Below are 25927 nucleotides of genomic sequence, written 5' to 3'. Positions count from 1 at the left end.
CTCCAATACTGCCCCCCGCTGGTCTCCCCTAGTAACTGTGACCCCCTAAATACACTACAATGCAAGGCCGACCAATCCCTGAAGATTAACCCATGAAGCCGCCCCACTGATGGGAACATTTACTCTCTACGCCCGAGAACGAGGTAGGCGACACAACTATGCGGCTGAACAGGTCTGCGTTACTATTTTCGGCCCCAGAACTGCTGAGTGTGCAAACACTATACAAGGAGAGAAAGAGAAAATATTCCGCACACATAAAAGGATGAAGCTAGGCCGGGGGCACGGAGCGCCTCACACAGGCCCCATACAGTACAGCAGACCAGGCACCGTCCTCCGACCTTAGGGGCCGCTTGCCGCACAGCTGTAGTACGAGAGCAGTATGAAAAGGGGGGAAATTACAAATTAAAAAAAAAATAACAAAACCACACACGCAAAATAAGAAGTCCCAGTTATGTGACCAGGAGGCGATCCCCAGGCTCGCAGGAGGCGCCGTCATCAAGGGCATCTGGAGGTCACAGCAAAGGAACTGGTGGTGTAGACAACCACAAACCACCAAGGATTACCCCTCACCCCTATGACTGATCAGCTGATTGTTGGGGCTTCGACCTCCAGACCCGCAGTGGTCACATGATAAGCCCCCCATACAGCTTAATCATTAAAGCTACCGAGTCCTCACTATTTCCTCTTTGCCCCCATCTCTAATATCAGCCAAGACCCCAGATATGGAGAGGGGACCCTGCTCCAGACCACCCTGGATGCTGATAACACCTTCACTACCACAGACCACCAGGGATGCTGACATTAGCCCCTTAACTGCCCCAGACGAGTAAGGATGCTGACGCTAACCATTTTACCTCCAGAGACCACCAGGGATACTGGCATTAACACCTTCCCTACCATAGACCACCAGGGATACTGGCATTAACACCTTCCCTACCATAGACCACCAGGGATACTGGTATTAACACCTTCACTACCATAGACCACCAGGGATATAAACATTAGCCCATTCACTGCCCCAGATCACTAAGGATACAGGCACTAACCATTACTGCCAGAGACCACCAGGAACACTGATATTAACACCTTCACTGCCCCCTGACTGCCAATATTAAAGGAGTCTTCTAGGGAAATTAAAGGGGTTATCCAGCGCTACAAAAACATAGCCACTTCCCCCCTACTGTTCTCTCCAGTTTGGGTGGGGTTTTGAAACTCAGTTCCATCTAAGTAAATGGAGCTTAATTGCAAACCGCACATGAAGTGGAGACAACAGTAGGGGGAAAAGTGGCCATGTTTTTGTAGCGCTGGATTACCCCTTTAACACTTCATTCCACACCATCTTACGTTAAAATAAAAGCTGGAGTACTTACCTTTCCCGCCACTAACCATCTCACTGCTCTAGCCCACCAGGGATCCAGACACTAACCATCTCACTGCCTTGGACCACCAGGGATCCAGACACTAACCATCTCACTGCCTTGGACCACCAGGGATCCTGACACTAACCATCTCACTGCCTTGGACCACCAGGGATCCTGACACTAAGTATCTCACTGCCTTGGACCACCAGGGATCCTGACACTAACCATCTCACTGCCCTGGACCACCAGGGATCCTGACACTAAGTATCTCACTGCCTTGGACCACCAGGGATCCTGACACTAACCATCTCACTGCCCTGGACCACCAGGACACATGTCTTCAATGCCTCAGCAACAGATGTCGCCCTGTAGTGCACACATGCCAAAAGATCATTTCTTTCCTACGTGTTGGTGAATTGTGCGCACAGAGAGGTCACCAGTAAGGAGGAGGAGGAGCACAATGGTTTACACCATTATATTGGGCAGGCGGGGGGGGGGGTTCAAAGATGGGAGCTGGAGGTGGCACCAGGACTGTGATGGCCTAGGACGAGGAAGGGAGAGAAGGTGATCGACTCCCAGCAGAGAAGACGTCACCAGATCAGGACTGGACCAAACTGAGCAGAGCCAGAGACCATAATCACATATATAATACATTATATCACAATAATACCAACAGCCCCAGTACCATCCCCACTGCTCCCCATGACACCGTGATCACAATGAGAATGAAAAAATTATATATAAAAATAAGCTTAAAGCAGCAATCCGCACAACAGAGGTTCTCTCAGGCAAGAAGAGAGGTAGTCAGCGACCGAGGACCGGCTGACGGTCTTACACTCCAGTCACACCCAAAGCTGAGCTCAGCAATCTCACCGCCGGTCAATACGGCTTGTGACCTGTGTATACGGGACTATACAAGCCGAGGCCAGCAGGTACATAACGGCCGCTCATAGGTTTGGACAACTTTTCATTCTGTGGTTTTTATTGTTTTTTGTAGACAACTATAAAGGACAGATGGAAACCCAGCGGGGCAGCTTCTTCAGGGGTTCTCTCCTCTGCCCTGATGACAGCTTTGCACACTCTTGGTATTCTCTCGATCTGTTTTAAGATGTCGTCACCTGGATGGGTTCCCAACCACAACAGGATATAGTCGCTGCTCTAACCCATATTATGGCAAAATCCTAGAGAGAAGTGACGGTCAACGGTCCACCAATACTTTAGGACATGAAGGTCAGTCAATCCCAAAAAGAGGTGGTGTGATGGCGACACACGGCGATCTGTAGCCACATGCCTTTCCGTATGGATTGCACTTATTGGGACGGCGACATTCCAACCCCCCCAACACGCCTTCAGGATATATAAGGGTCATGTGACCAAGAAGGAGGGTGATTGGATCCTATGCCATGGTTGGCACAATCATCCAAATTAAACCCCAACCACGTAGTGAAGGAAAACCAGCTGTAAAGTGTTCAGCACCTGTGCAGAGTCCTTCACTACCCAATGAAGAGGAGCGAGAGAATGCCAAGAGGGTGCAAAGCCAGAGAAGGAACCTACAATCTAAAACAGTTTTCATGTCTTCAATATAGATCTACATAGCAGAAAATAAAAGCCTTGGAATAAAAGGCTGTGTCCAATATATATATATAATATTCTATCACATTGTGCACAATACAGAGACCCACCACCAGATTAATGGATTGCTGCTTTGGCAAATAATAAAAAAAAAAAGGTCAGATTTCACCATAAAAATATCAGTATGCAAAACGTGGTCCCTTTACCCCGGAAACCTCCCAATGCCTGACAGCTGTTGAATCTGGGCATGCTGATAGGTGTAGTTCAACAGTGCAAAGTGCATTGGCTTTATCTACTACATCTCAACCCATTCCCCCAAATTATCTGATAGATGTTCCACTCATATCATGGAGATGCAGAACCGCCTTCCCGAGAGATCAGACAGCACCAGTGGGCACAATGGGACCAGTTTAACATACTTTTTTTTTTTTTTTTTGCTGATTTTTTTTATGGTGAACCCCTCCTTAAAGTGAACCCATCACCGTCTGGAATTATTTTTTTTATTTTACTTTTGATCATAATGTTGTACCAGGATTAGTATGCTAAACTAGGATTACATTAACATTTATAGTTTCTAAATTGTAAACAAAAAAAAAAAAAAAAAAAATCACAAATACAAAATTTAAAAAATGATATATAAAAATATAAAACAAAAATTTGCAAAAATCTTGTAATTATGTAATAACACAAATATATTCTACACAAAATGTAGAATCTATAAAAATGTATATAATTATATTTACATTTTCTAATTTATTTATATACATGTAAAGAGATAAAAACTAAAAGTATATAGCAAAATAATGTTATAAACTATATAAATCTAAAAAAAAAAAAAAAAAAAAAAAAAAAAAAAAAAAAAAAAGGAAATTATAAAATATAAAAATAACTGTATAAATAAAAATAAATCCTAAATACTTACAATTAGAGATCAGCAAATTTACAGTAATAGGCAAGCGAGGTGCTTCATTAGCTCGGCAATCTGCTTATCAGCCTGCTGACTCCTCTCCAGGTTTCTGGAAAAGCTGGATCCAGTCCCGGGAAACTGGAAGAAGTTTCCCAGGACTGGATTCAGCTTTTCCTGGCGCCTGGGGAGGAGCGGCAATGAATTAAAAGGCAGCAGACTAAAAAGCGGATTGCCGAGCTAATGAAGCACCTCGCTTGCCTATTACTGTAAATTTGCTCATCCCTACTTACAATTTGCTAGGTCACTTTTTTCGGTGGGGGCATTATTATAATAAGTATCAGGGGTCCCAGGTGTACCCCTAGTGTAGGCAGACAGGTTCACTTTAAGGAGCAGTTAGTGGGAGCGACAGTGGATACATTCCCAATACCAAGATGGAGGTGACAGGAACCACAAGGCCAGAGAGAGATAAATCACGGCTTACTTTGAGCACTGTCACAGAAGTTTATCTGAAGGCCTAAAGTAGAAAACACAAATTCTTGTTCATTATCTGCAGAAACATCACAGACACCAAAGAGACGACCAAAGGGGGGGAAAAAAACAAAAAACATTCTACAGTATCGGAATGAAGACTGAAGCTACAATGGTGGCCGCAGCGCCCCCTATAGGACGGTCTGTTATACTCACATTTGCTATCAAATTAAAAAAAAAAAATTCCTAAAGTCAGGAGGGTGGAGCTACATTTAAAAAATAAAAAAATACTATTCGTAAAGCTGACACTGTAAATTATTGTGCTGCCGGTCTACAGATACTGTGTTACTGACAGTGATTTACTGTATCACCCATGAGTCTCCGCACCTGGAAAAAAAAAAAAAACACCCAGAGGGGAAATTCTATAGTGGTGAGAAGTGATAAAGTCAGACTAGACAAGACTGAGGCGAGACAGTGCCACCACTCACCACAGCTCATCCCAATCTCTGAGGGAAGATCAGCAGATCACGGTCCTTAGGAAGGACTCTCTTAGTTCAATCACAATCCTAGGGGGCGGAGCCTCATTCATTGTAACCCTCAGGGGCACCAGGTGGTCATGACCCAAATAGGGAGCGAGGATTGGGGGTCAATGCAGACAACAGATCCCACGTCCCATAACTCATCCTACTCTACTTGGGGGATAGAAGCAGGAACCATAATCAGACGTTGTAGACATGACGGAGTAGAGAGTGGTCGCCCAGTCACCCACCACGTCCCGTCACCATCCTCAAGGTGGTGCAGCCCCCAACTCAGCAGTGAAGGGTGAGGGACCGGGAGAGCATCAACAGCCAGGATATCCCATGGGAGGAGGAGGGCTGGCACTGTATGACGGTATAATGAGGCATCAGGATGTGGGATGGAACCATATGACGAAACACTGGGCGTAGCTGGCACCTTATGGTAGTATAATGAAGCATCAGGACGTGGCTGGCACTATGTCAGTATAATGAGGCTCCAGAACACAGGTTGGCACTATATGACAGTATAAGGAAGCATCAGGATACTGTTTGGCACTATATGACAGTATAACTGGAACAATATGACACAGCAGGGCAGGTTGGCAATGTGTGTTGGTAGAACAATGCATCAGGACCCAGGTTGGCACTATATGCTAGTATAATAAGGCATAATGACACAGGCTGGCAGTATGGCGGTATAATGTGGCATCAATGCACAGACTGGCACTACAGGACAGTATAATGAGGCATAAGGACCCAGGCTGGCACTATATGACGGTATAATGAGGACCCAGGCTGGCACTATATGACAGTATAATGAGGACCAAGGCTGGCACTATATGACGGTATCATGAGGACCCAGGCTGGCACTATATGACGGTATAATGCAGGGCTCCAGATGGCGACCAAAATGGTCGCCAATGCGACTAATATTTTGCAAATGGCGCCCAGATTTATTAATCTGGGCGCCATTTGCGACTGGCCCCGGCGGCGGCGCGCTGTCTCTTTAAGTCCCCATTATAGATGCCCCCCCTTCTCTTCCCCCCATTATAGATGCCCCCCCTTCTCTTCCCCCCATTATAGATGCCCCCCCTTCTCTTCCCCCCATTATAGATGCCCCCCCTTCTCTTCCCCCCATTATAGATGCCCCCCCTTCTCTTCCCCCCATTATAGATGCCCCCCCCCTTTCCTCTATGCTAAGCAGTATTTAAAAAAAATAAACACACAAACTCACCTGACAACCCGCTCCCCCGGCGATCCTCTTCTTCTTCGGACGCTGTCCCCGGCTGATGCGCGGCTGCCGGGGGTGTCCCATCCTATCCCCGGCAGCGCGGCGCATCAGTAAGCTGCCTGGGGCCCTGACTTCCGGCACAGGAAGCGCGCGTCAGAGACGCTTCCTGTGTCAGAAGTCCCAGCCCCGGCGTACAGGGAGCTCACTGACGCGCCGCGCTGCCGGGGATAGGACGGGACACCCCCGGCAGCCGCGCATCAGCCGGGGACAGCGTCCGAAGAAGAAGAGGATCGCCGGGGGAGCGGGTTGTCAGGTGAGTTTGTGTGTTTATTTTTTTTAAATACTGCTTAGCATAGAGGAAAGGGGGGGGGGGGGGGCATCTATAATGGGGGAAGAGAAGGGGGGGCATCTATAATGGGGGGAAGAGAAGGGGGGCATCTATAATGGGGGGAGAAGAGGGGCCATGTTCAAGGGGGGGAGAGGGGGCTATCTATAAGGGGAGGGGGTATCTATAAGGGGGGGGGAGAAGAGGGGGCATCTATAATGGGTAGGAGGAGGGGGCATCTGAAATGGGGGTAGAGGGGGTCATCTATAAGGGGAGGGGGTATCTATAAGGGGGGGAGAAGAGGGGGCATCTATAATGGGGGGGAGGAGGGGGCATCTATAATGGGGGGGAGGAGGGGGCATCTATAATGGGGGGGAGGAGGGGGCATCTATAATGGGGGGGAGGAGGGGGCATCTATAAGGGGAGGGGGTATCTATAATGGGGGGGGGAGAGGGGGCATCTATAATGGGGGGGGAGAGGGGGCATCTATAATGGGGGGGGGGAGAGGGGGCATCTATAATGGGGGGGGGAGAGGGGGCATCTATAATGGGGGGGGGGAGAGGGGGCATCTATAATGGGGGGGGGAGAGGGGGCATCTATAATGGGGGGGGGAGAGGGGGCATCTATAATGGGGGGGAGGAGGGGGCATCTATAATGGGGGGAGGGGGGGCATCTATAAGGGGAGGGGGTATCTATAATGGGGGGGGGAGAGGGGGCATCTATAATGGGGGGGAGAGGGGGCATCTATAATGGGGGGGGGAGAGGGGGCATCTATAATGGGGGGGGGAGAGGGGGCATCTATAATGGGGGGGGGGAGAGGGGGCATCTATAATGGGGGGGGGGAGAGGGGGCATCTATAATGGGGGGGGAGAGGGGGCATCTATAATGGGGGGGGAGAGGGGGCATCTATAATGGGGGGGGGAGAGGGGGCATCTATAATGGGGGGGGGAGAGGGGGCATCTATAATGGGGGGGGAGAGGGGGCATCTATAATGGGGGGGAGGAGGGGGCCTCTATAAAAGGAGGGGGCCATCTATAAGTGTAGGGCAAACTGGCTGCAGACACTGGGAGATAGATATATGCACAATTATTATTATCAGGGCCCCTCAGGTGTCTGTATTGTAGGGGGTCACTTGCATTAGTCACTAGGTGAGAGATATATCTATCTATATACTCATCTTGTGGGGGGTCACTATGGCTGCAGTCATAAGTCTAGCTCAGTATGTATAGACTGTTGCAAGCTTTTAAAGGGAACCTGTCACCCCCGGTGACGGGGTGACAGGCTCCCAACCCCCCGTTAGAACCCCCTATACTCACCTCATCGCACCGGGTCCCACTTCTGGAGGTGGTCAGGTCACGGAGATCTCAGCCGCTGCAGCCCGGCGCGCACACTGAGAGATGAGTCCAACGCTCATAGAGAATGACGGAGCGCTGGACTCTCCCGTCATTCTCTATGAGCGTTGGACTCATCTCTCAGCGCACGCCGGGCTGCAGCGGCTGAGATCTCCGTGACCCGACCATCTTCAGAAGCGGGACCCGGCGCGATGAGGTGAGTATAGGGGGTTCTAACGGGGGGTTGGGAGCCTGTCACCCTGGCACGGGGGTCAACAGGTTCCCTTTAAGTTCAAGTTCAGAAAAGTAAGCCTCATTAAAAGGCTAACCAAGTGAAGCTGAAGTACTGAGTCAGACTGTATATGGTTGTCAGGTTGCAAGTTTCCATGTTGAACATTTTCAAACTAAGAAAAGAGAGAATCTAAAGGAGGAGGAGGCTGCCGCGGCCTCTGCACACAGTAAGTCCCATGTAACATAACATTAATTTTACATGGTTTAAAATGTTGGCGAGCAAATATTCTATTTGGCGCCTAAATTTTTCAGGTTAGGAGCCAATGGCTCCCAGGTAAATTTTTTAGTCTGGAGCCCTGTAATGAGGCCCCAGGCTGGCACTATATGATGGTATAATGTGGCATCAATGCACAGACTGGCACTACAGGACAGTATAATGAGGCATAAGGACCCAGGCTGGCACTATATGACGGTATAATGAGGCCCCAGGCTGGCACTATATGACGTTATTATGAGGACCCAGGCTAGCACTATATGATGGTATAATGAGGACCCAGGCTGGAACTATATGACGGTATAATGAGGACCCAGGCTGGCACTATATGATGGTATAATGAGGACCCAGGCTGGCACTATATGATGGTACAATGAGGACCCAGGCTGGCACTATATGATGGTATAATGAGGCATCAATGCACGGACTGGCACTACAGGACAGTATAATGAGGCATGAGGACGCAGGCTGGCACTATATGACAGTATAAAGAGGCTAGCACTGTATGATAGTATAATGAGGACACTGGCACTACAGGACGGTATGATGATTTATACAGAGACTGGGTTATAAACCAGTGTAATATAAGCATTAACAGAATTGCTGGAGGGCCGGTGGGTTCACTGTACAGGTGAGGTACTGGGAGGAGGAGTACGGACAATAGGGACCACGCCGTGCCCCCTAGAATAGAGCCCTGATCGCGCTTTACCCCTGTGACCCCCCAGATGACACTAGTGACCAGCCTGTACACCCAGAATAGTGTGATGAGTAGACTATCACTGTCATAGGGGATAACAGAGATACAGCCTGGTCACTAGTGTCATCTGGGGGTCACAGAGACCAGCCTGCCCCCCCTGCAGTATAATAGAAGATGGGTGACACCGGGGTGGCTGGTGATGGGGTAGGAGGGGGCAGGGGTACAGGTGATGGGGCAGGGGTACAGGTGATGGGGCAGGAGGAGGCAGGGGTACAGGTGATGGGGCAGGGGGGCAGAGGTCTGGGGGGCAGGAGATGCAGGAGGAGGGGGCAGGAGGGCACAGGTCTGGGGGGCAGGAGGAGGGGGCAGGGGTACAGGTGATGGGGCAGGAGGGGGCAGGGGTACAGGTGATGGGGCAGGAGAGGGCACAGGTCTGGGGGCAGAGAAGGGGGTAGGAGGGGGCAGAGGTAGGGGCAGGGGTACAGGTGATGGGGCAGGGGTACAGGTGATGGGGCAGGGGTACAGGTGATGGGGCAGGGGGTACAGGTGATGGGGCCGGAGGGGGCAGGGGGTACAGGTGATGGGGCAGGGGTACAGGTGATGGGGCAGGGGTACAGGTGATGGGGCAGGGGGTACAGGTGATGGGGCAGGGGGTACAGGTGATGGGGCCGGGGTACAGGTGATGGGGCCGGGGTACAGGTGATGGGGCCGGGGTACAGGTGATGGGGCCAGGGTACAGGTGATGGGGCCGGGGTACAGGTGATGGGGCCGGGGTACAGGTGATGGGGCAGGAGTACAGGTGATGGGGCAGGAGGGGGCAGGGGTACAGGTGATGGGGCAGGGGTACAGGTGATGGGGCAGGAGGGGGCAGGGGTACAGGTGATGGGGCAGGGGTACAGGTGATGGGGCAGGAGGGGGCAGGGGTACAGGTGATGGGGCAGGGGTACAGGTGATGGGGCAGGGGTACAGGTGATGGGGCAGGAGGGGGCAGGGGTACAGGTGATGGGGCAGGAGTACAGGTGATGGGGCAGGAGGGGGCAGGGGTACAGGTGATGGGGCAGGGGTACAGGTGATGGGGCAGGGGTACAGGTGATGGGGCAGGAGAGGGCACAGGTCTGGGGGCAGAGAAGGGGGTAGGAGGGGGCAGAGGTAGGGGCAGGGGTACAGGTGATGGGGCAGGGGTACAGGTGATGGGGCAGGAGGAGGGGGCAGGGGTACAGGTGATGGGGCAGGAGTACAGGTGATGGGGCAGGAGGGGGCAGGGGTACAGGTGATGGGGCAGGGGTACAGGTGATGGGGCAGGGGTACAGGTGATGGGGCAGGAGAGGGCACAGGTCTGGGGGCAGAGAAGGGGGTAGGAGGGGGCAGAGGTAGGGGCAGGGGTACAGGTGATGGGGCAGGGGTACAGGTGATGGGGCAGGAGGAGGGGGCAGGGGTACAGGTGATGGGGCAGGAGTACAGGTGATGGGGCAGGAGGGGGCAGGGGTACAGGTGATGGGGCAGGGGTACAGGTGATGGGGCATAGGAGGGCAGGGGGTACAGGTGATGGGGCAGGGGTACAGGTGATGGGGCAGGAGGGGGCAGGTGATGGGGCAGGGGGTACAGGTGATGGGGCAGGAGGGGGCAGGTGATGGGGCAGGGGGTACAGGTGATGGGGCAGGAGGGGGCAGGTGATGGGGCAGGGGTACAGGTGATGGGGCAGGGGGTACAGGTGATGGGGCAGGGGTACAGGTGATGGGGCAGGGGGTACAGGTGATGGGGCAGGGGAGGGGGCAGGAGGTACAGGTGATGGGGCAGGAGTACAGGTGATGGGGCAGGAGGGGGCACAGGTCTGGGGGAAGTAGATGCAGGAGGAGGGGTTAGGGGGGTACAGGTGATGGGGCAGGAGGGGGCAGGGGTACAGGTGATGGGGCAGGGGTACAGGTGATGGGGCAGGGGAGGGCACAGGTCTGGGGGGCAGGAGGGGGCAGGGGTACAGGTGATGGGGCAGGGGAGGGCACAGGTCTGGGGGCAGGAGATGCAGGAGGAGGGGGCAGGGATTACAGGTGATGGGGCAGGAGGGGGCACAGGTCTGGGGGGCAGGAGATGCAGGAGGAGGGGGTGGCAGGGGGTATGGGGGGCCGCAGCTGCAGGATCAGGGTGCAGGAGCCGGGTACCCCGGTCAGGGGTCTCAGTCTTCTCCTCCGCAGAGGGTACACGGGGTCTCCGGGGCACACGGCGGGGGCTCTTACCCTGCATGCTGCTGACCGTGCTGTGCTGCTGCTGCTGGAGCTGTCCGGGGAGCCCGGGGCCCGCACCGCCGCCGCCTCCGCTGTTGCTCGGATTGGAAGTCGCCATTGTTAATATATTAGATTCCAAATGAAGGCTGCAATGCAGCAACCCCCACTGAGCCGGCCCCCTCCCAGAATCCCTCACTCTGACGCCACGGGACCGCCCCCAGCGTGACGCAAGCGCTCCCCGCCCGAAACCCCGCCCCCTCCGGGAGAGAGGGAGGAGCCGAGACCGTAAACCGAGCTGTCAGTCATATACAGGCCAGAGCTGCTGCAGAACCTCTCATATACAGCGGTCAGTCACCTACAGGCCACAGCTGCTGCAGAAATTTCAGTCATACACAGGCCCAAGCTACTGCAGAACCTCTCATGTCCAGCTGACAGTCATATACAGGCAGAGCTACTGCAGAACCTCTCATGTCCAGCTGTCAGTCATACACAGGCCCAAGCTACTGCAGAACCTCTTATGTACAGCTGTCAGTCATATACAGGCAGAGCTGCTGCAGAACCTCTTATGTACAGCTGACAGTCATATACAGGCAGAGCTGCTGCGGAACCTCTTATGTACAGCTGTTAGCCATGAACTGGCCTTATCTTATAGGGGAGGTCACAGAGTGTGAGTCAGTGTAGGAGCAAGGTCCAAGCAGCACAGAGGATGTCAGGAGAGGAGTGTGCTGATCTTATAGGGGAGGTCACAGGGGGAGAGTTACATAGAGGAAGGAGCAGGGTCACAGCAGCACAGAGGATGTCAGGAGAGGAGTGAAAACAAATGAGAATATTGTGTATTTTCATTCTGAAGCCACTAAGATTACTATGAGAATCTCCTGACATCTGCTGGTAGGAAAGTAAACTGCAGGCTAATATTTGGTGTCACCGCCTGTCACACAAAGTCACACAGTACAAGGGATTTCATGGTGATAAATGTGGGATGAGGCGCTAGGACCCTGTTGGATACAAGACTAGATATGACTGGGCAGGTCTTGTTTGGCTACAAAATGAAACACTGTTGGATATGGAGGATACAGGATGAGATACAGTTGGATATGGAGCATACAGGATGAGATACAGTTGGATATGGAGCATACAGGATGAGATACAGTTGGATATGGAGGATATGGGATGAGATACAGTTGGATATGGAGGATATGGGATGAGATATAGCTGGATATGGAGCATACAGGATGAGATACAGTTGGATACAGGATGAGATACAGTTGGATACAGAGATGAGATACATTTGGATACAGGATGAGATACAGTTGGATACAGGATGCGATACAGTTGGATATGGAGGATGGCGGTTCCTGCAGCACAGTGAGCACAGATGTTACCGCTCGGCCTGTAGATCCTGCACACTGTCGGCTAGGACGCTGCTCCCCATTAATGCTGGATTGGTAATAAATCTGGTGACCGGTTTTACAATCTAGAGGAAACATTCCTGGTGTGTATAGGAAACATTATCCTGCAGCTGGAAGTCATGAGAGACAACACATGTCCTGTACATACCACCGTCCTATGTCATCATCACACCAGCAGGGGGAAGTGTGTCCTCTCCACATCATCATACCAGCAGGGGACAGTGTGTCCTCCCATCATCACACCAGCAGGGGACAGTGTGTCCTCCCTACATCATCACACCAGCAGGGGGCAGTGTGTCCTCCCCACATCATCACACCAGCAGGGGGCAGTGTGTCCTCCCCACATCATCACACCAGCAGGGGGCAGTGTGTCCTCCCCACATCATCACACCAGCAGGGGGCAGTGTGTCCTCCCCACATCATCACACCAGCAGGGGGCAGTGTGTCCTCCCCACATCATCACACCAGCAGGGGGCAGTGTGTCCTCCCTACATCATCACACCAGCAGGGGGCAGTGTGTCCTCCCCACATCATCACACTAGCAGGGGGCAGTGTGTCCTCCCTACATCATCACACCAGCAGGGGGCAGTGTGTCCTCCCCACATCATCACACCAGCAGGGGGCAGTGTATACTCACATCATCACACCAGCAGGGGGCAGTGTGTCCATGGCAGTCCAGGTATCTTGTTTAGTGAATATAAAGGCGATTGTGGTTGCTTTAAATAGCCGGACATGTAACAGGTGCTATAGAACCAAATTCCTAAGTGCCTGGAAAAGGTGCAGGCAGAGACCCGAGGTGTAATGGAGGGTCTGCCTGTGTCTGGAGATGGTGCGGGCAGAGACCCGAGGTGTAATGGAGGGTCTGCCTGTGTCTGGAGATGGTGCGGGCAGAGACCCGAGGTGTAATGGAGGGTCTGCCTGTGTCTGGAGATGGTGCGGGCAGAGACAGGAGGTGTAATGGAGGGTCTGCCTGTGTGTGGAGATGGTGTGGGCAGAGACAGGAGGTGTAATGGAGGGTCTGCCTGTGTCTGGAGATGGTGTGGGCAGAGACAGGAGGTGTAATGGAGGGTCTGCCTGTGTCTGGAGATGGTGCGGGCAGAGACAGGAGGTGTAATGGAGGGTCTGCCTGTGTCTGGAGATGGTGCGGGCAGAGACAAGAGGAGTAATGGAGGGTCTGCCTGTGTGTGGAGATGGTGCGGGCAGAGACAGGAGGAGTAATGGAGGGTCTGCCTGTGTGTGGAGATGGTGCGGGCAGAGACAAGAGGAGTAATGGAGGGTCTGTCTGTGTGTGGAGATGGTGCGGGCAGAGACAAGAGGTGTAATGGAGGGTCTGCCTGTGTGTGGAGATGGTGCGGGCAGAGACAAGAGGAGTAATGGAGGGTCTGCCTGTGTGGGGAGATGGTGTGGGCAGAGACAGGAGGTGTAATGGAGGGTCTGCCTGTGTGTGGAGATGGTGTGGGCAGAGACAGGACGTGTAATGGAGGGTCTGCTTGTGTGTGGAGATGGTGCGGGCAGAGACAGGAGATGTAATGGAGGGTCTGCCTGTGTGTGGAGATGGTGCGGGCAGAGACAGGACGTGTAATGGAGGGTCTGCCTGTGTGTGGAGATGGTGCGGGCAGAGACAGGAGGTGTAATGGAGGGTCTGCCTGTGTGTGGAGATGGTGCGGGCAGAGACAGGAGGTGTAATGGAGGGGCCGCCTGTGTGTGGAGATGGTGCGGGCAGAGACAGGAGGAGTAATGGAGGGTCTGCCTGTGTGTGGAGATGGTGCGGGCAGAGACAGGAGGAGTAATGGAGGGTCTGCCTGTGTGTGGAGATGGTGCGGGCAGAGACAGGAGGAGTAATGGAGGGTCTGCCTGTGTGTGGAGATGGTGCGGGCAGAGACAGGAGGAGTAATGGAGGGTCTGCCTGTGTGTGGAGATGGTGTGGGCAGAGACAGGAGGAGTAATGGAGGGTCTGCCTGTGTGTGGAGATGGTGTGGGCAGAGACAGGAGGTGTAATGGAGAGGCCCCTGTGTGTGGATAGTGAACAAGAAAACTCTGACATACACAAATGGAGGTTATGGGGTCTCCCTGAACTTTTAAGATGGAGTAAACATGTTATTTTACATATTGATTGAATTATTTTTTGGAGAGAAATATTTTCCAGAAATACATAGATATGACCTCAGAATCTCTCTGCCTCCAATATGAAGGATAAATGGTCGTCCTTAGTTACAGTGCAGCCATGGAGACTGTCAGCGAGGAACGAGATTCACATCCAGTATATGTGGAAGAGATCAGAGAAACAGTATATTATATCCACAATACAAAGGAGCAAACATACTGTACTCCCTATAGGATCAATGTCTTCTCTCTACTGGTAAAGTACAAGCACAAGAATACCTCCACTATAATACTGCTCCAATATACAGGAATATAACTACTATAATACTGCTCCAATATACAGGAATATAACTACTATAATACTGCTCTTATATACAAGAATATAACTGTCGTTTGGGGGCAGCCTTCCCCGCCGGTGGTGCTGGCTGGGTTTTGGTGGGGCTTTTTGGGTCTGGTCCTGTGACATTGGGGTTGCAGGGCCGTTCCATGGCCTCCCTTCCCTGCATGTGCACGCTTTGCGGGGTTGGCGGTCGCTGACCGACACGGTGTGGAGTTAGCGTAGGGACCCGTGTGGACCAGAGGACCTGCGCGGTGGTACACGGGGCAATATGGCTTGATCAATTCATATACAGACACTCTGGTGTTGATTTTTAATATAGGCCTAGCGGCATTAGTATCAGCCATAGATGGGATGTGCAGCCGTTCCATTCTCTCCAGTTCGTGTATAACTACTATAATACTGCTCCCTATATACAGGAATATAACTACTATAATACTGCTCCTATATACAAGAATATAACTACTGCTTCCACCTCCCTCCCCGTGATCCATGCTGTACTGAACCCCGAATAAACTGGATAATGTTTTTCAGCAAATGGTGAGTGCTAGCTCTTTCTTCTTTTTTGGACTGGATAACTACTATAATACTGCTCCTATATACAAGAATATAACTACTATAATACTGCTCCTATATACAGGAATATAACTACTATAATACTGCCCCTATATATACAAGAATATAACTACTATAAAACTGCTCCTATATACAAGAATATAACTACTATAATACTGCTCCTATATACAAGAATATAACTACTATAATACTGCCCCCTATATACAAGAATATATAACTACTATAATACTGCCCCATATATACAAGAATATATAACTACTATAATACTGCCCCCTATATACAAGAATATAACTACTATAATACTGCCCCCTATATACAGGAATATAACTACTATAATACTGCCCCTATATATACAAGAATATAACTACTATAATACTGCCTCTTATATACAAGAATATACCTACTATAATACTGCTCCTATATACAGGAATATAACTACTATAATACTGCTCTTTTATACAGGTATATAACTACTATAATATTGCTCCTATATACAGGTATATAACTACTATAATACTGCCCCCTATATACAAGAATATATAACTACTATAATACTGCCTCTCTTGGAGAAGAATGACACGTTATACCGATGCTAAAATAAGCAGCTATATATTTGATGTGTAAAATAGATCCGCTATCTGACAGTATATATTACACAGGGTTCCGTATAGGATTTGTGGACATATATTACATGATGGATGGAGCGCTGATATTTCATGTTTATCCTCCGTATTGTCAGTAACTTCCCCCATCCACCACTAGGTGGCCCTGTAGAGCAGCGTTCTGTCAGGGAGGAGGCCGCGGCCTCTCAGGACCATCCTGTCCTCGTATATATACACGGTGCCATAGGCCTGGCTCTCGGGAGGAGTTTCTATGATTCCATTGATGGTTAAGTGGTGGATTCCGCAGTGGTCCTGGCAGTAGCCGCCATCATGATCGTGCCCAGAGAAGTATGCCACCACGCAGGGATGGGACTGCAGGATAGCCAGGACCTCCGCAAAGTTCCAGGTCAGACATATGGGATCGGTGGCGTTGGGGTGGACAGGGAGGTGACCTGTAAAGAACAACACATTACACCAGTGTGAAGACATACAACAAACCACTAGATGGCAGCATTATGATATAACACAGCGCCCTCTGGAGGCACCAGACATCACGAACATCAGCTCGGTATACAGCTAGGTAATGGCGATCTACCTGCTACTATCACTTTTTCATTGTTGTTATCCGAAGCCTCGAGAACGTCATTAATCCAGCTGAGCTGATCTGCGCTGATCCCTCCATTAAACTGGACGAACTGGGGTTCAGTAAGACCTACAGCATAAAAAAGAAAAAAAATAACCCTAATGACACCCACAGTCCTCACATATCTTACTGAGTAAACGTCCACAGAGCAGGGAGAAAAAGTAAGTGAACCCTTATTACTCACACAAGGTGGTCTGTTATAGACAGTGTAACTATGGTAGGTGATGAACAGCATTGTCCTGTTCATGTGTGTGTTACTGAGTATAATGAGTAAACATCCACAATGCAGGGAGAAAAAGTAAGTGAACCCTTATTACTGATACAATGTGGTCTGATTGTTATAGACAGTATAACTATGTAAGGTGATGCACAGCCTTTTCCTGTTCATGCGTGCTACTGAATATAATGAGTAAACATGCACAAAGCAGGGAGAAAAAGTAAGTGAACCTTAATTACTGATACACTGTCTATAACAAATCAGACCACCTTGTATCAGTAATAAGGGTTCACTTACTTTTTCTCCCTGCTATACTCAGTAACACACATGAACAGGGCAAGGCTGTGCATCACCTACCGTAGCTACACTGTCTATAACAATCAGACCACATTGTAACTGTTTATGTAAGTTACTGAGTATAATGAGTAAACATCCACAAAGCAGGGAGAAAAAGTAAATCAACCCTTATTACTGATACAATGTGGTCTGATTGTTATAGACAGTGTAACTGTGATAGGTGATGCACAGCATTGTCCTGTTCATGTGTGTTACTGAGTATAATGAGTAGACATCCACAATGCAGGGAGAAAAAGTAAAAGAACCCTTTTGATGCCTGCCCCAAGAGCTGAGATGTTAGCTACAGAACAGGAAGAACATCAATTTATCTAATAGAAGAAATCCCGAACTGGGGTGCCCCCCCCCCCTCAAATTGGGAGTGAGCATCTATAAAGATCACCAAAAGAGTGCAACCGGTGATCCTGAAAAAGGATAAAGGGGGGAAAGCAAAAGACCAACAGAAGATCCCACAACTAGACATACACTGAAGAGGTGATGATAGAATTCTCCACTGAGGAAGCTGCTGCTGTACACAAAAATATGGCGGGACCTGACACACCCAGATGTTGTTTCACTGGAGAATGTCAGGGCGGAGTCCATGTATTATTCATTCAGTCACCTTGTAAATCAGATCACAGCAGGAGAGATGACGTTTTCCCCCTGCACGGTGAACGTTTACACAATGTGCACTCTATAATCTGGCTCGCAGCTCCATCCACTATACTTGCACCAGGGATGACGGTGACGCCTCCACCACAGACAGGTAGTAATAAGTCACATGACACCCACCCCCAATCGGATACCTTGCGGACTGTTCTTGTCCTCGTTGGGATTCTTCTCTCTCAGCATCTTGGAGGACCTCACGTACTTGTCGCTGGACGGATCTCTCCCGATGATGCTCAAGTCGTAAGAGTCGACCAAAAGCAGCCGGAATCTGGGGAAAGGACTGAAGTGATAAGCGTAGAAGGAGTCCAGGGGGTCGGCGCCATCTTCAGGAGGGGTGGTCCCCGGCAGGCGGGAGCTGTTCAGTCTGGACTCCACCAGCTGCTTCCTGCTGAAGTTATAGAACTCGTGGTTCCCCCAGACGTGGTGGACGGGGGTCTTCAGTCTCTCCAGCTCGGTCAGCAGCTTGTGCAGCGAGGCCTCGGATGACCTGTAGGTGGCGTTGTATCCGTCTATGATGTCACCCAGCTGGAGGATGAAGTGGGGGGCGAGGCGCTCTGATGCCCACCCCTGCATGGCGCCCTGCAGCAGGGACAGGCTGTTCCTGTAGTATCTCATCCGGGTCTTGGTGAAGTTGTAACCGTCCTCCATGTCGGCGTACTGGATGTCAGCGATGACGCCAAAAGTAAACAAGGGGTCCGCCATGTCCTCACCCGCGGGGGGCTCCACCTCTGCAATACAGAGAGGGGTCAACTAACACAACAAATGACTGTAACCACAGAGCCGGCCGTGCCTCCTGGGAGAAACAATCATGTCAGGGGAAGATGAGACCACTAGGGGGAGACACTGGGCTAGACCTGATCCTAATTACTCCAGGGGAGCTTCTAGCTAAGGCAGAAAGGAGACTGTTGCCCCTCGTATTATTTTGATTTACACTGAAATCCTCATCTAATCTACTACATGTGACCAAGACCCTTAAAGGGAGACTCCAGCAGGAAAAAAAAAATTCTTTCAAATCAACTGGTGTCAGAAAGTTATATCAATCTGTAATTTACTTCTATTTAAAAATCTCCAGTTTTCCAGTACTTATCAGCTGCTGTATGTCCTGCAGAAAGTGGTGTATTCTTTCCAGTCTGACACAGTGCTCTCTGCTGCCACCTCTGTCCATGTCAGGAACTGTCCAGAGCAGGAGAGGTTTTCTATGGGGATTTGCTGCTGCTCTGGGCAGTTCCTGACATGTAGAGATCTGAGTCAGACTGGATAGAATACATTACTTCCTGCAGGACATACAGCAGCTGATAAGCACTGGAAGACTGGAGATTTTTTTTAAGTAAAGTAAATTACAAAGCTATAAAACTTCCTGAAACTTATTGATTTGAAAAAAATCTTTTTTTACTTGAATTTCTCTTTAACGCTGCTCATCCTGAGCTTCCTGGTTCATGAATAGAATGTGGTAGCGGCAGTGGAGACTGACATGCAGATGGGGTCAGTTAGAGGGGGGAAAGGTCACTTAATGGGGGAGAAGGTCACTTAATGGGGGAGAAGGTCACTTAAAGGGGGAGAACGTCACTTAATGGGGGAGAACGTCACTTAATGGGGGAGAACGTCACTTAATGGGGGAGAACGTCACTTAATGGGGGAGAACGTCACTTAATGGGGGAGTACGTCACTTAATGGGGGAGAACGTCACTTAATGGGGGAGAACGTCACTTAATGGGGGAGTACGTCAATTAAAGGGGGAGAACGTCACTTAAAGGGGGAGTACGTCACTTAATGGGGGAGTACGTCACTTAAAGGGGGAGAAGGTCACGTAATGGGGGAGAGGGTCACTTAAAGGGGAAGAGGGTCACTTAATGGGGGAGTAGGTCACTTAAAGGGGAAGTACGTCACTTAAAGGGGGAGAGGGTCACTTAAAGGGGAAGTACGTCACTTAAAGGGGGAGAGAGTCACTTAAAGGGGAAGTACGTCACTTAAAGGGGAGAGGGTCACTTAAAGGGGGTCACTTAGAGGGTCCGCTACGACAGTGAGCATATGCCAGTATCGTGCCCGCAGTCACCCATGTTGGCCCTCTCTGTTGTTCCTGGGCGGGTTACACTCCCCTTGGGGCATTAGTATCACCGCCACCATGTTACCCCCTCACCCAGAATGCCATGATACCTGAGTTACCTGGCTCTCTGGCAGGACATGGCAGCTCTCTCTCCTTCCTGTAGTCTCTGAGGTACAAACATCCTGGCCTTGACCCATGTGACCACCAGACCCTCATAGAAGCACGGGCCAGGGCAGAGGAAGGCGGGGCTATCCTGAGGGGCCCAGCACTGCAGGGGTTAATGGCAGGGGGGCCTCTTACCCGGCATGGTGTGTGACGTCACCCGGCGGCGCTGCCGTCGCCTCATACGGCTGCATTGCAGGCACTGGATGTGATCGCTCAGGGAAGTCCCGCCCCCTCGTGGCCCCGCCCCCTGTTTACGTTGAAAACCCTTATCAACCAGCGCTCCAGCGATTGCAAAACTACAATTCCCATCATGCCTGGACAGCCGAAGGCTGTCCAGGCATGATGGGAGTTGTAGTTTTGCAAACGCTGGAGAGCCGCAGGTTCCTCATCCCTGAATTACAGCTATTTTCTAGGACTCTATGACAGGGGTGAAGCAGCCTGATGATACATTATGCCCGGCCCTCACGTATTTAGCTTACAGAGCATTGTCTACACTCCATCCACTGTAACAGACCCTCAGCTGTGAGAAGTTATCGTCATGTAAGCTAGCAGTGAGGGGGTTAATGCTTGTGGGCGGAGCCTGTGAAGATGTGGGCGGGGTTACAGGGAAGGAAGAGAACTCCAGGAGGAGCTAGTAGGACATGGCAGGAGTAGGGGGTCCCCAATACCGGCTGACACTATGGAGGGGCTGCAATCTCATCATGGCTTGCTTCTTTGCTCTGGCTGCTTATGTGCAAGTGAGTTTAACCCTGTGTGTGCTGCTGAGACGGTGTACACAGCAGCACAGAGGATTTAAGAAGAAAAAGTCACAGACAGAGTTGTATGGAGGACAGAGCAGCACAGAGGATGTCAGGAGAGGAGTGTGCTGATATTATAGGGGAGGTCACAGCAGCACAGAGGGTGTCAGGAGAGGAGGGTGCTGATCTTATAGGGGAGGTCACAGCAGCACAGAGGGTGTCAGGTGAGGAGGGTGCTGATCTTATAGGGGAGGTCACAGCAGCACAGAGGGTGTCAGGAGAGGAGGGTGCTGATCTTATAGGGGAGGTCACAGCAGCACAGAGGGTGTCAGGAGAGGAGGGTGCTGATCTTAATAGGGGAGGTCACAGGGTGAGAGTTACATAGAGGAGGAGCAGGGTCCCAGCAGCACAGAGGATGTCAGGAGAGGAGTGTGCTGATCTTATAGGGGAGGTCACAGCAGCACAGAGGATTTATGCAGTAATGATCCTATTCTATTACAGACTCTCGTCTCATTAGACCTCTGGCGTTATACATGGTACTGAGCGCCATCTTGTGGCTTCCTCTAACCTTTCTCTGCTCTGTTTTTCCTGCAGATCAATGATCCGGATGCTGAGCTTTGGATAGTGAGTATCTCCCAGTAACGTGAATATATAAGTATATTAATAAATGTAATATATATATTATTCTCCTAAAGGGGCCACATCTATAATGTTTGTTGGGGAAATCCTCTAAATTTAGTCCCTTGTTTGTAAAGAAATTGGTGATACCAGACACAACCACCGGTCAGGGGTGGCGCTGTTTTTGGTGGAGAGCAGCCGTTTATTTTAGTCAGACGCCACCAGGGCAGATATGTGTAGGCCACAGCCTTGGCCTACTGTGTGTGTATATATATTTAGACAAATCTGCCATTCAGGACTCCAAGGAAGCTGAGTAACAACCCCTGTAGTGTCTGTAAAGGCGACCATAACACTTCATTGTGTTTCCTGTCATCTCCAGGTGATCTACGTGATCCCAGCCGTCCTGATTTTCCTCCTCGGTATAAATCCAGACATAACAGGTGAGATAGTAACCGGGATCAGGGGGTCACCGCTCACTCCCATATCGTTCCATAGTTGCTAAAATATAAAGGGGCATAATGGAACAACACCCATTGTTCATTGTGCAGGTCATGTGATCTGGAGGACACTGTCCGGGCTTCACTGCGCCGTCTGTCTGCTGGGGGCCTCTTATCTCCTGGGGGCGCTGTTGCTTTCCGGTAATATAAGAAGCATGTTACACGCAGAGGAGGGAAGGTAAGAGCGAGGACTACAGGTTATGATGTATGAATAGAATAATAGATCTGCAGTGAAGACTGACACATATAGGGTGGGTTCACACTACGGAATTCTCGCAGATAAACTCCGCGGAATTCCGTCGGCTGGCCGCGCGCCTTTCCGCTGGCTCCATAGACACCATTCTATGGGACGGCTTATTCTGCTTTCCGCCGAAAGAAGTGACATGTCACTTCTTTCGTCGGATAGCGGAATACGCCGGCCCATAGAATGGAGTCTATGGAGCCGACGGAAAGGCGTGCGGCCGTGGGCGCGGACAGCCAACGGAATTCCGCTGAGTTTATCTGCGAGAATTCCGTAGTGTGAACCCACACATAGAGGAGTAGGGAGAAAGAAAGTATAAAGAAAATATAACAATGAGGATAACTGGCAGCAGAAATATATTCAGGAGAATAGTGTGATGTAGTAATACAAGGATATTGTCTTCTAGGGAGCTGTCTGGGTTACTTATCATCACATTGTGGATCTATCTCTGTAAAGACACCGGAAGGTAATACCATGTGTATACGAGAATATACCTTCTATAATACTGCCTCCTATATACAAGAATATAACTACTATAATACTGCTCCCTATATACAAGAATATAACTACTATAATACTGCTCCTATATACAAAAATATAACTACTATAATGGAAAAGGTAGAACAATAGAGGCGGTCACTCACCACAGAAGATGCCGAAAAATCCTTTATTCATCCGGGAATGAACATAGCAGGTAAGGGGGAAGGTGGAGGAGCGGATGCAATCAGACAAACGTTTTCACGCTATACGCGCTTCGTCAGGTCAGGTTAGACCTGACGAAGCGCGTATAGCGTGAAAACATTTGTCTTATTGCATCCGCTCCTCCACCTTCCCCCTTCCCTGCTATGTTCATTCCCAGATGAATAAAGGATTTTTCGTCATCTTCTGTGGTGAGTGACCGCCTCTATTGTTCTACCTTTTCCATGTTGGACTGTATTCTTTGACGTTGAGCACCTCCACTAGCCGGACATTTTACCCAGACAGTAGCCCATTGAATCGCTAACTAATCGTGGACAGTCGTAGTGCCAGCCACCCAGCTCTTACCTTATAACTACTATAATACTGCACACTATATACAAGAATATAACTACTATAATAGTGCTCCTATATACAAGAATGTAACTACTATAATACTGCCCCCTATATACAAGAATATAACTACTATAATACTGTCCCTATATACAAGAATATAACTACTATAATACTGTCCCTATATACAAGAATATAACTACTATAATACTGCCCCATATACAAGAATATAACTACTATAATGCGGTTCAGGGAAGAAGCAGAGTGCTGCACCTCACACCTATGGCTGATACTAGTGCCCCTAGGCTAAATAAAAAACACATCAGAATTTTGTGTATGAATTGATCAAGCCATACTGCCCCATGTACCTCGTGCCGGTATCTGATACACATGGGTCCCTACACTAAGTCCACACCGTGCCAGTCAGTGGCCACCAACCCCGCAGGCGTGCACAGTCAGGGAACGGGGGCCATGGGACGGCCCTGCGACCCCCATGCCACAGGACCAGACCCAAAAACACCACACCAGAACCCGGCCAGCACTGCCGGCGGAGAAGGTCGCCCCCAAGCAGCACAAGTCTGGATAAGGTATTACACTCACCATAGCTGCAGCAAACAGAATACTGCTCCTATATACAGGAATATATCTACTATAATACTGCTCCTATATACAAGAATATAACTACTATAATACTGCTCCTATATACAAGAATATAACTACTATAATACTGCTCCTATATACAAGAATATAACTACTATAATACTGCTCCCTATATACAGGAATATAACTACTATAATACTGCACCTATATACAGGAATATAACTACTATAATACTGCTCCTATATACAAGAATATAACTACTGTAATACTGCCTCCAATATACAAGAATATAACTCCTATAATACTGCTCCTATATACAAGAATATAACTACTATAATACTGCTCCTATATACAAGAATATAACTACTGTAATACTGCCTCCAATATACAAGAATATAACTACTATAATACTGCTCCTATATACTGGAATATAACTACTATAATACTGCTCCTATATACAGGAATATATCTACTATAATACTGCTCCTATATACAAGAATATAACTACTATAATACTGCTCCTATATACAAGAATATAACTACTATAATACTGCTTCTATATACAGGAATATAACTACTATAATACTGCTCCTATATATAAGAATATAACTACTATAATACTGCTTCTATATACAAGAATATAACTACTATAATACTGGCCCTATATACAAGAATATAACTACTATAATACTGCTCCTATATACAGGAATATAACTACTATAAGGCTATGTTCACACTGCGTATATGTCCGGCCGCATATTTTCGCGGCCGGACATATACGCGGTAAACTCCGGCCGGAGATTTACGCTACTTGCGGCCGGCTACGTACGGACCGCAAACTTACGCCCGTAGTCTACTTATGCTTCCCGAGCGCCCTACGTAGCGATCTGACAGCGGTCTTTTACTTGGAAATCTTCGGCTAGCCCCGGACACCCGACAGAACCTTTTGGATCGGCACAAAAAGCTGCAAAAATGAAGAAATCACCACTACGTACGGGACCGCATGTAACGCTACGGGCGTAAGTTACGGCATTTGGAACAATGGTCTGGTTCATTTTTTACGGCGCCGCGTACGATCCCGGCGTAAGTTCGTACGTAGTGTGAACTGTGCAGCCGTACATCGTATACTTTCCATTGTACGCAAACTACGTAAATCTCCGACCGCTTATTCACGGAACACACTACGTCCGGAGACTTACGTAGTGTGAACATAGCCTAATACTGCTTCCTATATATCACAGTTATAACAATCTTTACTGGTTATTACAGAGCTTCGGTCGGTGGGTTCAGATTATTGGTAGCGACGTCCATCTCAGTTTTCCCTTTCTTGACTTGGATCTACATCTACATCAACAAGGAGATGAGGACATCTTGGCCACAACACTGCAAGACGGTCATATGAGAGCAGCAGTGTCGCAAATTTGATGCATCCACTGATATGTGTCATGAAGTCTATGGGGTTGGGGACAGTGTTGCGGGTGTGGTGTGAGAGGATCCTATTGATGTCCATTCAAAGCGAGAACTGATTTGTCCCTTCTGCCCCAAATGTTTGTCAGGCGACCAATCACTGAGAGACCAGGTGGGTTATTATGTGTCGGACCGGACCGAGGAGCTTGTAGATCAGGCTGCCACCATGCAGCACTTCTTTGGGACCATGTGGTGGAGTGTGACCTCATTGTAGGTTCCATTAAAACATTCCAAACCAGATTTAGTAGATGTTTAATTTCTAATTTTTGCTGAATTTTCCCCAATTCTAGAGCGGGGGTGAAGATCACTTGAGCTTTGTCGAGGTGTCCAGGCATGGGGATAGGCCGTCACTGTCAGTCTCTGATCTGATCCAGGAGCTGGAAATAAAATGTGCGGGAAGTGGTGTGGGAGCGAGGAGGCGTCCATGCTGCCAGCTCCACCACACACCATCTGAGGTGGACCTTAATTGAGAGAAAGTATGGTGGAGACCATGGTGGATCATCCTG

The 25927-nt window shown here is 49.6% G+C and overlaps 3 protein-coding genes across 7 annotated transcripts in view; 1 reads left to right on the top strand and 2 right to left on the bottom strand.

Moving 5' to 3' along the window:
* Window positions 1-12722, bottom strand: part of MAP2K4 (mitogen-activated protein kinase kinase 4) — a 28311-nt gene extending 15589 nt beyond the window's left edge. The window contains exons 1-2 of one of the 3 annotated variants that reach the window (XM_069953014.1): window positions 11147-11322; window positions 4322-4354 (exon numbers count right to left, since the gene is read on the bottom strand). In XM_069953014.1, coding sequence (XP_069809115.1) covers window positions 4322-4354; window positions 11147-11252 — 139 coding nt within the window. In that variant the 5' untranslated portion in view covers window positions 11253-11322. Of the gene's footprint in view, window positions 1-4321; window positions 4355-11146; window positions 11323-12691 lie in introns of those variants that run through there. The other 2 variants (XM_069953016.1, XM_069953015.1) reach the window with 2 other exon arrangements.
* Window positions 12723-16152: 3430 nt separating this feature from the next.
* ADPRM (ADP-ribose/CDP-alcohol diphosphatase, manganese dependent) lies at window positions 16153-20455 on the bottom strand. 3 transcript variants are annotated; one of them, XM_069953020.1, is made up of 4 exons: window positions 20368-20455; window positions 18161-18751; window positions 16757-16873; window positions 16153-16613 (listed from the first exon to the last, which is right to left on the bottom strand). In XM_069953020.1, the coding sequence occupies exons 1-4, from the start codon at window positions 20411-20413 to the stop codon at window positions 16318-16320; spliced, it is 1050 nt and encodes a 349-aa protein (XP_069809121.1). In that variant the 5' UTR covers window positions 20414-20455; the 3' UTR covers window positions 16153-16317. The 3 variants fall into 3 exon arrangements, with proteins under 3 accessions (XP_069809121.1, XP_069809119.1, XP_069809120.1); XM_069953018.1 differs by lacking the exon at window positions 20368-20455 and adding an exon at window positions 20178-20361; XM_069953019.1 differs by lacking the exon at window positions 20368-20455 and adding an exon at window positions 20187-20361.
* A 361-nt stretch (window positions 20456-20816) lies between these two features.
* Window positions 20817-25661, top strand: TMEM220 (transmembrane protein 220). Its single transcript, XM_069953021.1, has 6 exons — window positions 20817-20969; window positions 21564-21593; window positions 21967-22027; window positions 22136-22262; window positions 22732-22791; window positions 25224-25661. The coding sequence occupies exons 1-6, from the start codon at window positions 20874-20876 to the stop codon at window positions 25354-25356; spliced, it is 507 nt and encodes a 168-aa protein (XP_069809122.1). The 5' UTR covers window positions 20817-20873; the 3' UTR covers window positions 25357-25661.
* Window positions 25662-25927: the final 266 nt, after the last annotated feature.

Source organism: Dendropsophus ebraccatus, chromosome 14 (assembly GCF_027789765.1).
Source record: "Dendropsophus ebraccatus isolate aDenEbr1 chromosome 14, aDenEbr1.pat, whole genome shotgun sequence".
NCBI classification, from domain to species: domain Eukaryota; kingdom Metazoa; phylum Chordata; class Amphibia; order Anura; family Hylidae; genus Dendropsophus; species Dendropsophus ebraccatus.
The sequence above is the reverse complement of the archived record's forward strand: the minus strand, read 5'-3'. Positions and strand labels throughout refer to the sequence as shown.

Excerpts from the sequence above, each read along its gene's own strand:
- TMEM220 (XM_069953021.1), top strand. The coding sequence starts at position 20,874 with ATGGCAGGAGTAGGGGGTCCCCAATACCGGCTGACACTATGGAGGGGC. Across the intron at positions 21,594-21,966 it reads CGGATGCTGAGCTTTGGATA|GTGATCTACGTGATCCCAGC; the intron begins GTGAGTATCTCC and ends TGTCATCTCCAG. Across the intron at positions 22,263-22,731 it reads TTACACGCAGAGGAGGGAAG|GGAGCTGTCTGGGTTACTTA; the intron begins GTAAGAGCGAGG and ends ATTGTCTTCTAG.
- ADPRM (XM_069953018.1), bottom strand. The coding sequence starts at position 20,283 with ATGAGGGTCTGGTGGTCACATGGGTCAAGGCCAGGATGTTTGTACCTC. Across the intron at positions 16,874-18,160 it reads GGACAAGAACAGTCCGCAAG|GTCTTACTGAACCCCAGTTC; the intron begins GTATCCGATTGG and ends TTTATGCTGTAG. Across the intron at positions 16,614-16,756 it reads TGAAAAAGTGATAGTAGCAG|GTCACCTCCCTGTCCACCCC; the intron begins GTAGATCGCCAT and ends TGTTCTTTACAG.